We start from the raw sequence: 13,539 nt of genomic DNA on the forward strand, positions 1-13,539 counted from the left end.
TTTGCTAGTAGTAAATATGAGTTCATGGATGGAAATAAGTTAAGGTGTCCGTGTAAAAAGTACAGTAATGGTAAATTTCATGTGTATGACAAAGTTAGAGAACATCTTTGTAGATTTGGGTTTACTCCGAATTATTATAATTGGACTTGCCATGGTGAACCATTTATATCTGATGAAGGATATCGAAGAAGTGACCAATTTTTAGTTAGGGAAGAATGTAGCTATTATGACCAATTGAACCCATACAAGAGGACGGTGATTGATGCAGCTAGTCAGAATTTTGTTTCAGAATCGAACCATGCAAGTACTAGTTTTACTCCTACACTTGAACAAGTGGGTACTAGTCATGCATCACAATTGGAAGAGATAGGAGTAACGGGTTTTGATGAGAATGTGTGTAATGGAACTTTTCCATCTAATCAGTTCTGGGAAGTGTTGAAAGCAGCAGATGAACCTTTATGGGCAGGTTGTGACAACCACACTAAGTTATCAGTGACAGCAAGACTGTTAAATATCAAGGCAGAGCATAATGTATCTGCGGATTGCTTCAACTCTTTTGTTGAAGTAATGCGGGAAACAATGCCTCGTGATAACATCATGCCAAGTGATTTTTATGATATGAAAAAGCTAGTGGATAACTTAGGTCTTCCGGTTGTAAGGATTGATGTATGTAGTAGGGGTTATATGTTATATTGGAGAGATGATGAAAATGCAGAATCTTGCAAATTCTGTAGCCAACCTAGGTACAAGATTAACAAGAGGCATGGTCGTAATCAGAAGCATAAACCATGCAAGCAAATGTTTTATCTGCCCTTAATCCCCAGATTGCAAAGGCTTTATGCGTCTCAAGCAGAGCTGAACACATGACTTGGCATGCAAATCGTGAAACAGAAGAGGGTCTAATGTGTCATCCTTCAGATACAGAGGCATGGAAACATTTTGATAGAACATACCCTGAGTTTGCGATAGAGCCTCGAAACATCAGGTTAGGTCTCTGTGCTGATGGATTTGCCCCATTTGGGAAATCAGGAAAAAGTTATTCATGTTGGCCAGTTATCTTAACGTCGTATAATCTTCCATCTGGTATGTGCATGAAGACACCTTATATGTTTTTGACATTGATCGTGACTGGCCCGCAAAATCCGAAAAAGTTAATAGATGTTTATATGCAACCATTGATTGAAGAGTTACAACGGCTATGGGATGAAGGTGTCCTTACATATGATGTTTCTACCAATCAAATATTTGTAACGAAGGCTGCTCTTCTTTGGATGATAAATGATTTTTTAGCTTACGGAATGTTATTTGGATGGAGTACAGTTGGGATCTTAGGATGGCCGATATGTTTAGAGAGATCAAAGTCATTTAGATTAAAACATGAAAAGAAGCCCAGCTATTTTGACTGTCACAGATAATTTTTACCGATAAATCATACATTCAGAAGGAATAAAAAAGAGTTCATCAAGAATAAGACTGAAAGAACACCTCCACCATTGAGGTTGACCGGTGATCAAATTTAGGAGCGGGTGCAGGACTTTCCAATTGTTGTTCAGAACCCTCACGGCACGACTATTGCGTACGAAAGTACACATAAGTGGACTAAACGCAGTATATTTTGGGATCTATCATATTAGAAGGCCCATCTTATTCATCATAATCTTGACGTCATGCACATAGAAAAGAATGTTTTCGACAATGTCATAAATACTGTGATGGATGTCACCGGAAAAACAAAAGATAACTTGAACGCAAGAAAAGATATAAGAGATATTTGTGATCGGCCAACACTAGATGTGGATGCAAGCAGCAGGGGACCAAAACCAAAAGCAGTTTATACATTGGATAAGGAGCAGAGACGAGTTGTTTGTCAATGGTTGAAATCTATGCGGTTTCCTGATGGATATGCTTCGAACCTCGGGAGATGTGTTGATTTGAATAAATGTAAGTTGACAGGTTTGAAGAGTCATGATTATCACATATTTATGGAAAGACTAATTCCAATAGTTTTCAAGAAAGTTCTACCGAACTTTGTATGGGGCGCCATTACAGAGTTAAGTAATTTCCTGTATGATATTTGCTCGACAGTGTTAAAAGCATCACACATGGAGAAACTAGAGAGAGATATTCCAATTATTCTTTGCAACTTAGAAAGGATATTTCCTCCATCGTTTTTTGATTCGATGGAGCATCTCTTAGTTCACTTGCCTTATGAGGCTAAAGTTACAGGTCCCGTCCAATTTCGATGGATGTATCCATTTGAGAGGTAAAAAAATTTTTTAAAATAAAGTTCAAATTACTCTATTATATATTATGTTCCGATAAGCTTCTTTCTATTGCAACTAGATTCTTATATCATTTGAAGAAAAAAGTGAAGAATAAGGCATGTGTCGAAGCTTCAATTTGTAATGCATATATTGTGGAAGAAGTGACAATATTTGCATCATACTATTTTGAGCCACACGTGCAGTGCAAGAGGCGGAGAGCAGGCAGAAATGATGAGGGCCCCATTGATCCTAATTGCAAATAATTCTCTATTTTCAATTATCTGAGTCGACCAAGCAGCGCATGTAAGTTTCGTTACTTAACAGGCGAAGAATGACATGTAGCCCATACATATATTTTACTGAACTGCCCAAAAGTCGAGCCATACTTCGAGTAAGTGTAAATTTATAAATATATGTATTGTGTGTCAAATATTTGCTAATATATAAATGGTATTTATTATTAGGATTTTCCAAACTTCAATGTATGGACTACCACCAAATGAGTTTAACCGTTTGTGCAATGAACAATTTGCAGCATGGTTCAAAATATATGTAAGTTGCCTATGGACCAAAACCAAGTTATTAATATTTAATACATCATTTATTAAAATATATATTATTGACTTTGCGTGTGTAACCTTAGGTTCACAGTAATCATGATGAACTTGGAGAGCAAGGATTGCTATATCATCTGTCATGGGGTCTACAATTAAGAGTACGAAGTTGGCCAGCATATTTCATAAATGGATATAATTTTCACACTCAAGAATATGGAATGGGAAAAGCCACAATGAATAGTGGTGTATGTGTTCGGTCGTCTAATGGTGACAGTTCAAAAGATGATTTTTATGGCTTCTTGGATGAAATCATAGAGATAGAGTACCCTGGACCATTAATGATGCGGGTTGTGTTATTTAAGTGTAAGTGGTTCGATCCCGTCAAAGGAATGAAGGTGCATACGAAGTTTAATTTGGTTGAAATAAATCACAAGAAAAGATATATGAAATATGAACCATTTATCTTGGCACAACAAGTAATTCAAGTATGTTATGCATCATATCCTAGTTTGCAACGTGATAAAGCTGATTGGTGGGCTGTATGTAAAATTAAAGCACGGAGAAAAATTGAGAAACACTGGAAGGATAGAGCCTATCAACAAGAGGAAGTTTGTAACACGATTGAAACTGAGGAATATAACATCTCAACTTTATGATATCCATGTGGAGCAATGATAGATATGGATCCAACTGAAATTTGCGAATTAAATGTAGAAGATGATACAGAATCTGATTTTGAGATAGATGATGAAGATGATGCTCATGAAGAAGATCAAGATCAAGATCAAGATCAAGACGAGGATGAAGATGCAGATCAAGACGAAGACAAAGACGAAGACGAACATGAAGATTAAAATTTTTATGACAAAATACTAATGATGTGTAATTATTATTACGACATGTGTTATTTTGGTTGTCATAATTATTATTATTGTTCTTGTTATCATTGTTATTATCATTATTGTTGTTATTATTGTTGTTGCTGATTATTCTTATTAATGTAATTGATCGTCGAAAAATTTGTCGCTAAATGACGACAAGTTAAATATTATTCGCGCGATGACATTTGCGATATTCTATTTTCCATTGGATTTGGATCGTCGCTAATTTCGTCGCTCATTTTGCGATAAAAACTTATTCGTGGCTACTGTTCATCGAAGAATTAGCGACGGAAGTGAAATTCGCGGCCATTTTCGAATCCGTTGCAAACTTGCGACGGAATCCAAAAATGGCTGCGAATTTCGAAATCGTCACAAATTTTGCGACGGAATTTGCGACAGATTCGAAAATGGCCTCTATCAACATGTCCGTCGCAAAATCCGTCACAAATTTGCGACGGATTTGAAAAATAGCGTTTCTCAACATTTCCGTCGCAAAATTCGTCGCGAATTTGCGACGGATTCGAAAAAATGGCCTCGACTTTCGAATCCGTCGCAAATTAGTGACGGATTTTGCGATGGATTTCAAAATGGCCTTTATCCACATTTCCGTCGCAAATTTGCGACGGAATTTGCGACGGATTCCAAAAAATGGCCACGAATGTGGAATCCGTCGCAAAATCCGTCTGAAATTTGCGACGGAAATGTAAAATGGTCTTTATTTTTGGAATCCGTCGAAAATTTGCGACGGATCTTGCGACGGAAATGTAAAAAAGCCGCGAATGTGGAATCCGTCGCAAATTTGCGACGGAAATGTAAAAAGGCCGCGAACGTGGAATCCATCGCAAAATCCATTGCAAATTTGCAACGGATTTTGCGACGGAAATGTAAAATGGCCTTTATTTTTGGAATCCGTTGCAAAATCCGTCGCAAATTTGCGACGGAAATGTAAAATGGCCTTTATTTTTCGAATCCGTCGCAAAATTGCGACGGAAATGTAAAAAGGTCACGAATGTGGATTCCGTCGCAAAATCCGTCGCAAATTTGCGAAGGATTTTGCGACGCAAATGTAAAATGGCCTTTATTTTTTTAATCCGTCGCAAAATCCGTTGCAAATTTGCGACGGATTTTGCGACGGAAATGTAAAATGGCCTTTGTTTTTGGAATTCGTCGCAATATCAGTGGCAAATTTGCGACGGAAATGTAAAATGGCCTTTATTTTTCGAATCCGTAGCAAAATCCGTAGCAAATTTGCAACGGATTTTGCGACGGAAATGTAAAATGGCCTTTATTTTTGGAATCCGTCGCAAAATCCGTCGCAAATTTGCGACGTTTCCCCCCGGTCACGTCCACTCACCCCCTTTACATGGCAGACCTTTCCCCCCTCTCTCTCTCTTCCTTTTTCTCTTCTTCTTCTTCTTCTTCTTCTTCTTCCCTTTCTCTTTGTCGACCGCGGCTCCTACTTCTTCTCACCCACTCGCCTCCCTCTCACTGCCCAGCCATCGCACGCTATTCGACCCGCCGCCGCACACCGCCTTCTCGCTGACGAGCCGCCACCATCTCAGCTCCACCCCAACCGAGTCGCGCGACCGCCCGTCGCCGGTCCTCCCGAGCTGCACGCGAGTGCAGCCCTCCGCCTGGACCAGCCGCCGTCACCGTTCGTCGCTACCGCTGTTCGTCTGGTCGCTGCCCCAGCTCGAAGGTGCCGACGAGCTACTGCTTGCTGCCGTCTGCCGTTCGCCATTCGCCTTGCGATTTTGGTTCGTTCGGCCGTCCGCCTCCGCCCAGCTACACCGCCCGTCCGCCCCGTGCCCCCCTCTGCCGACTGTCTTCCCCCTCTCCTCCGCAAGCAAGCAGCAGATCGCTCGTCGCCGTGTCCGCCGCGACCCGGCGCTGCCTAGCCGCCGTGCGTTGTCCCCACCGCTAGACTGCCAGCCCATCGTCACTGTCGTCGCCCGCGCGCCCGGCAGCTCGCAGCCGCGAGTGTCGCCGCTTCGCTCGCGTGCTCGCCGCTCTCCTGGCCAAGTTCGCTACTGCCCAGCTCGCTCGAGCGCCTCGCCCGAGCTCGTAGCCGTCGCCGTCGCCGCCCAGCTCCACCTACGTTCGCCGTCGCCGCTAAGTTTCCCTGTTTTGGCCGAGCCTCCGTCGCCTGCTCACTCGTCGCCGCCGAGCCATCGCCCGTCGCCGCCGAGCCACTATCGTCGCCTGCGCGCCCGTGGCTTAGCCTCTTGCCCAGCCACTCGCCCGGCCACTCGCTCGTCCGTCGCCCAGCTTGCTTGGCCGACTAGCCGCCACTTGCGCCCGCGCCCGCGCCGAGCCCGCCACTAGTCGACCAGCCGTTTTGCCCCATTGTTTGGTTTTTCTTGGCCTTGAACCAAGTAAGTGACTCCCTAAACCCTACCTAGTATAATGGGTATTAATCGGACTTTTTAGGGATTGTTTAGTGTCGGATTGTTTGGCTAAGTTAGGGGCCGATTTCAGGATTGCATGTGGCTTTGATTGATGTTCGCCTAGATAATTTGTCGATCATGTGGCCGATTAAGCGTGCAATGACGATCGTGTGGTTGATTAGGGTGCGCATGGAATGCATTCGGGAACCGACGACGATCGTGTGGTTGATTAAGCGTTTTTTCAGAAATGCATAAAAATTGAAAAATTCTAGAAAAATTCATAAAAATTTCCAGAAAATAAAAAAAGTCAGATTGCGGGAAAATATGACATTTGGTGATTTTTTTTTAAAAATAAAAAAATAAAAAATTTCAAAACTTCACAGAATGGCTTAGAACACATGTGACCACCCACTTTGAGTGAAATTTAAATTTTTTGAGGTGCCAAAAAAAAATCAAATTTTTCAAAACTTCACAAAATGGCTTAAAATACCTGTGGCCACCTACTTTGAGTGAAATTTAAATTTTTTGAGGTGCCCAAAAAAAATTAATAAAAAAATCAAAATTTTCAAAACTTCACAAAATGGTTTAAAATACCTGTGCCACCCACTTTGAGTGAAATTTAAATTTTTTGAGGTGCCCAAAAAAATAAAAATAAAATAAAAAATGTCAAAACTTCACAAAATGGTTTAGGGCCTGTTTGGTTCAGCATTTAGAAGGGGCTTTTGGCCTCGAAAGCCCCTTCAGCAAATGCAAACTTGTTTGGCAAATTTTTTTGCAAACTTTAAGGAGATGCAATTGCATCTCCAAAGCTCTCCAAGGACCTTTGGCTGAATACACCTCATGAGGTCCCTTGGGGAAATTGCATTTTCGGAATGCAATCGGCACTGTTCATCGAGTGCACTGTTCATCGTCTTCCAAGAACATCCGGCGGCCGGCGACAGGGGTTCGGCGACCGCTGCCTAGGGGTCGGTTGACTTTTGGCGACCGCCGCTTTGGGTCGCTCGACCTCAAGTGTCGCTCGGGTCGCGTGACCGGCGCCGCCTCGAGGTCGGGCGACCCCAGTGGCGGTCGCCGGAGGTCGACCGACCCCAGCGACCCGAGCGCCGCCCGAGGTCGAGCGACCCTAGGTGGCGATCACTTGGGGTCGGGCGACCCCCATGCGGCGGTCGCCGGAGGTCGCCCGACCCCCAGGCGGCGGTCGCCAAGGTCGCCCGACAGCGGCGACCGTCGCCTGGGGTCACTTGACCTCAGGCGGCGCTTGGGTCGCGACCCAGATCTGGGTCGCGCGACCCCAGCGTTGCATGAGGTCAGGCGACCCCAGGCGGCGGTTGCCGGGGTCGCACGACCCAAGCGGCCTTGCCTGAGGTCACCCGACCTCAGGTGAGGCTGGCCGCCGGAGGTTGGCCGGCGGCCGTTTTGGCTTGCCGGACGGTTGCCAGCCATATCTGGCCCCCGGAGGTTGGCCGGCGGCCGTTTTGGCTTGCCGGACGGTTGCCAGCCATATCTGGCCGCCGGAGGTTGGCCGGCGGCCGTTTTGGCCTGCCGGATGGCCGCCGGCAGTGGCTGGTTCAAGCCAAATTTTTTTTTTTAAAATATTAGCAAAAGTCCTTTACAAAATTAAAAGTTTTTACCAAACGGTATTTAGACCAAAGTTGCTTTCAAATGTAATTTTAAAATACACATTACCAAACACTACTTGCATTTCGAAAAACCCTTTTAGTTCAAAGGTATTTGCATTTTGCCAAATGCATTCCCCAAAAGCCGAACCAAACAGGCCCTTAGAATACATGTAGCCATTCACTTTGAGTAAAATTTAAATTTTTTGAAATGCCAAAAAAAATAAAATAATAAAAAATTTCAAAACTACACAAAATGGTTTAGAATACCTGTGGCCACCCACTTTGAGTGAAATTTAAATTTTTTTAGGTGCCCCAAAAAATTAAAAAAATCAAAAATTTCAAAATTTCACAGAATGGCTTATAATACATGTGGCCACCCACTTTGAGTAAAATTTAAATTTTTTTAGGTGCAAAAAAAATTAACAAATCAAAACAGATTTCTGTTCCAGAAATCAATTTCTGGAGCAGAATTAGTCATGTTTTACCGAACAGATTTTTCCTCCATAAATCAATTTCTGGCAAGAATTTGATTTCTGGAACAGAATGGTTACCATTCGCACCCTTAGTTGTTTAATGCCAATCGTATGGTTAATTAATTTAATCGTGTGGTTGATTTGCTTAATTGTGGCTGATTGGTTAACTATGGCCCGATCATGTGGGTTGATTAATAATAGTGTGGCCGAGAACGAAGATCATGTGGCTGAAATTGATGTTTCATGGTTGATCTTGTACTTGATGAATGATTGTGTGGTTTGAAAGTGGATCGTGTGGTTAATTATGGCTATTGTTGGCTTAGCATGGCATATCGTGATCATATATTGATGTTTGATATCAAAATGAGTGCGATTCATAGTATATTTATTCGTAGGAAATTGCACGTCATAAACACTTGGCATTGGCTAATTAAAAGGATACATTTTCTACTTCTGAAACAAAATGGTAAGCTTCGTCATGTACGTCATTATGTGTCCGTAATACGTGTTCATATTTTTTTACATATTTATCTAACATTCCTACTTGTCAATATAAACGTGGAGGTCACATGCATAGAAGACCAGCCCCTTCCTCATCCTCGTCCCCATTCCTTTCTTCTTCCCCTGCCCTTTCATCTAACCCTCAACCACTATATGCTGATGGACAATATGGACAAGTTGGCCCTTCCTCCAACACTCAAGAACATGTTAGGGGACTTGGACACATGCGAACTGAATCTCCTTCAGTTCCATCTCCTTCAGATCCATCTCCTTCCGTTCCACCTTATTATTCAGCGCAACAATCGAATAATGAGGGAAACATAGGTGAAGAAGATAACCGATTCATGATATGCCCATTTGGAGATTCATAAGTACTTCATTTTTTTAAGTATTTGTAATATTTATGGTTTTAGATATGGATGTCAACTGAATTGTCGATGTTGCACAATATCCATATGTTTGCAGATTCACGGATGCTACGTTTGTTGTGAGAAAACTGAATAAAATAGTCAAAAACTATTGGATGGGGCAGTATATTAATTACAGCAGTGCTCCACAAGAAGTGAAAGATTTGTGATGGAATGAGTTCAAGGTAAGTTTTAGATATTCTATTTTCTCACCAACTAAGTTCGATGTAGTATATTGATGATCAAGAATAATGTAAAGGGACCGGAACAACTCTTTAGTTTTCGGTACTAAAGGGACCAAATATTTTCCCCGAGATGAACTTTACAAAATCTATCGCCGAATTGTCTAGTGCATGGTAATGGATATGTGACCATCATAATAACTTTCAGTTGTTTTTGTATTGATTGCAGCGGAAGTTCAGGTGGGATGAAGAGGAAGAGAATGAAGTGAGAAGAATTTTAAGAAGAAAGTCAGTGATCACATACGAAATGTGATGAATAGAGCGAAGATCAAGCAAGTGAAGCTGGCTTTCATTACAACTGACAATTGGACGGAAATTAACAGAATTTGGAAAACTGAAAAGAATCAGCAAATCAGTGAGCAGAATAAAAAGAATCGATCTTCTAGTTCTAATGAAGGGTCTGCCACATATGCTGGGGGCTCTATCAACATTGGGGAGCATCGAAAACGAATGGTAAGTCTGTTAAATAAGTTATAAGTTAATTTAATTCAATTACTCATGTTTACATTTTGTAGGCACATGAATTGGGGACGGAACTGACATTTGCAGCTACATTTGAATGCACATTTCAAAAAAAAGATAAGACATGGACTGGCGATCGAGCAAAAACTATTAAGGTATGTAAGGTTATACTTTGGACTTTATGGAAACTAGAATGAAAACCGTGAATGCTTTTAATATTTATGGAAGTTATTTTATTTTCATCTATATTGTTAATGTAGGAAAAATATGATGAACTTTTAATGAGCAATGCTAGTGGTGGTGATGGTGTTGCTGCGTCTGAGCCATCAGTTGACAGTATGGCATTATGGGTGGAGGCAACGGGTGGGATGAAAAAAGGAAAAATATTTGGGATGGGATCCTTGTCAAGGGTATACACGATGAATCATGCTGCAACTTCATCCTCCAATGCGACTGTTCCAAGGAGGACACGACTCAAGGAGCAAATGACCCAAGAATTGAACCAACTGAAAAATATACTTGTAGAGAAGGACAAAGAAATAAATGACTTGAAACAACAAATGCAAATCGTTATGCGACACCTCAACCTCGATCACGATGAGGTTCCTCCTGTACCTCCCGCCAATCTAATAGGTGATAGGCACAATAATGAGCGATACAATGATGCTGAGATTGCTTTTGATGATGATGATTTTCTCGGTCCTTTCTAGTTAAAATTCTCAAAATCGGGAGTAAGCTTGCTTCACAATCTTTTGTGCCATAAGTGCAGTTTGCCCAATATGTTCCTGCCCTACAATTACTTTCTGTGCACAACTTTCTTACAACTAGGTTCTTTGCTTGCGAAAAACTGAAAATTTAGAGATCCCAGGATGACATGCTTGTTACAAAAAATCATGATATTTGAACATTGTAGAAATACATGCCTTAATTGACTTTGAGTCCTCTCTTCCTGGGAATTGGTGTTGGTAATTCACCTCTCTAAGTCATTAAACTGTTGAATGCTGTTTGGAGAAGGATCTAATTTTTCGTAGGTGACAGAAATACAGTTTACAAGGGTGAAAAAACTACAGTGGATGTCAAAGTTGACTCATATTCATATGTAAGAACATTGATGTTCGTCCTAAAACGTTTTTTTGTTAACCCTCCTACTTGTTTTTTTATACCTAGTTCCACATCCATGCATAAACGCTTCTTTTATATTCTGGACTGATTGAATATCTTTATTTATGTATCCACATTTCATCAGGTGTCGACAAAAGTGACTACTTCTGGTGTCCTGCCGAGTACCAAAGCTATCCAATCTTGTGTCTGGTTTGTCGATTTTTCGTTTTTTAAGCAGAATCTATGGTTATCCCGCCTCCTTTGAATGTTTTGAATGTATTATAAGATTGGATATCAAATAGCATCATGTCAGACTTTGCAACTTTGCATATATGATTATTTTTTGCGGACTAGCATCTTTCCTTCAGTTATATTTTTCAATTATATGGCATTGTGTCTAGTTTGTTCATTTTCTGTTTCTAAAGCGGAATCTATGGTTGTCTCGTGTCCTTTGATTGTTTTGAATGTATTACATGATGTTCATTAATGCGTAGCTATTGCTATGGACAAGATTTGATGGCCCAAATGGTGTATAATTTTGCGACGAATTTTGCGACTAATATTTAGCTACGAATTTTGCGACCAATACAGTTCGTGGCTAATTTGCGACGAATTTTGCGACGAATAAAGTTTGTGGCTAATTTACGACGAATTTTGCGACGGATAAAGTTTGTGGCTAATTTGCGACGAATAAAGTTCGTGGCTAATTTGCGACGAATTTTGCGACGGATAAAGTTCGTGGTTAATTTGGGACAAATAAAGTTCGTGGCTAATTTGCGACGAATTTTGTAACGAATTATTTGCGACGAATTTTTTTCCGTCGTAAAATTTTGTGACGCCGAATTAGCGACGGAATTTTTTCCGTCGCAAATTCGATTAGCGACGGATATGGCCAAATTTTTCATCGCAAAATTCGTCGCTAATCCCTTGTTTTTTTGTAGTGGGAGACTCTGAGCTGATTGGTTTTGGTAAATAATATTCAATATAGTCGTTGTACCTAAAACGATATGGCAAATGCAAGAAATGAGATCATCATAGGATAATTTTATTACACACCCTAGATACAACCGGTACAAGACAAAGCCCAAACACACGGGCTCACTCTCTCAGGAAGCATTCACAGCAGCAGCTTCAAGATTCAAGAACCACCCTCTGCAAAGTACAGGAACTATTGAGGGCGGTCTCTGAGCTTGAAGCATACTTGGTTAGAGAAATTAAATTACATAAATAAGACACATAGCAAGAAGAGAGAGACGCGGAGATCCTCCATGGTTTAGAAGTGATGGTGGTGCTTCTTGCCATGAGACTTTTCATATTCTTTCTTGGCCGCCTTCTTCTGGTGGTGCTCATGGAAGGCGAACCCGCCGGCCCCTACGGCGGCAGCAGCGGTTATTTCCTCCTTTATCTTGTGCCTGTGGGCGTGCTCTGGGTGCTTCTTGGCCTCATGCTTCTCATGCTGCAATTTGCACATCATTAATTGGGAATTGTTCGAATGAATCAAAATGAGTTAAGGTAAAGAGGAAAAAAAAAAGTTATGTACACTTTTTTTAAACAGGCTCTGAGCATGGTATAAATTCAACAAAAAAAATAATAATCTATTCACTTTGAGCAGAAGTATTTGATCATGTAAATACTCTTATGGATTACAACTGTCTTTTGTTAGAGCCAATTCTGGGGAAATCTTATTCCTCTAGTTTATCGGTGAAGGAAATTGATTGAATTCAAACTATTGTCATTTATAAGGATGATCCATTCTCGCATGGCATGCCATCATCATGTCCGGTTGAAATATGCGAGTCTAATCGAGATCCTTCGCATCCAATGCTTGTGATCAAGCTGATGGTTCAGGTATATAAGGTGAAGATGCGAATTTTATCTATATATAAAATGGGGAAAAATTGCAAGATTGAGAAGAAGATGATAATTATTACCAAGGCAAAAGCGCCAGCAGTGACGGCACCGAGTTCACCGAGTTGCTGGAGGTGCTTGTGGTGCTTCTCCTTCCTCCTGTAATCGACCTCAGGCTCCGGGACGGCGGGATCCTTCTGGTGGTGGAAGTGGTGGTGGCGGTGTCCTTCGGCCATGGTTGGTGGCTGTTTCTTTGGGGGATGCTAGAATTGACAATGAATCAGGTAAAGGATGACAGCTGAAGGTATGTGTTGTGAGATCGTTTGAGAGGGAGGGGTGTATTTATAGGGAGAGTTGGCACAGGCAAAGTTTCACATCCAATGTGCCAACGCGGGAGGCCTTAAACGCGTGATGGACGGTCAGGATAGGTCGGCGGGGTTCAACTCGACGCAACTTTGTCTTTTTTCGATGAAGCAGTTGTTTGTACGTCATGCCAAAAACAGAAAAAAAAAAGTAGGGGATAGACTTTTCTTTTTCTTTTTTTGGTTCTAGTTGGGGGATATTTTGGGTGGACGAGTATTAATTTGGCAGATGATTTTTATGAGTTGAAACAGGAAATAGCGAAAACCTTGAGGACATTCCAATCTTGTGTGGATATTTAATGTAATGTGCTGAGAATATATTTCGAGATTGAGCCTATAAAGAAAACCCAATCTAAATAAGTGTGAATGGTTTTTTAATTTGAGTAACTTTCCTAAAAAGACAGACCAAAAAAAAAAAAAACCTTTCCCCCAAAG

At 41.4% G+C, this 13,539-nt stretch overlaps 1 protein-coding gene across 1 annotated transcript; it reads right to left on the minus strand.

Annotated features, from left to right (window-relative positions):
* Positions 1-11,922: 11,922 nt before the first annotated feature.
* On the minus strand, positions 11,923-13,072 carry LOC130140003 (abscisic stress-ripening protein 2-like). The gene is made up of 2 exons (XM_056318141.1): positions 12,826-13,072; positions 11,923-12,350 (listed from the first exon to the last, which is right to left on the minus strand). Exons 1-2 carry the CDS (start codon positions 12,976-12,978, stop codon positions 12,168-12,170), a joined length of 336 nt encoding a protein of 111 aa, XP_056174116.1. The 5' UTR covers positions 12,979-13,072; the 3' UTR covers positions 11,923-12,167.
* Between the last annotated feature and the right edge of the window lie 467 nt (positions 13,073-13,539).

This window comes from Syzygium oleosum, unplaced genomic scaffold, assembly GCF_021117445.2.
Source record: "Syzygium oleosum isolate NSW1041296 unplaced genomic scaffold, Sole_v2.1 Sole_v2.14, whole genome shotgun sequence".
Taxonomy (NCBI): domain Eukaryota; kingdom Viridiplantae; phylum Streptophyta; class Magnoliopsida; order Myrtales; family Myrtaceae; genus Syzygium; species Syzygium oleosum.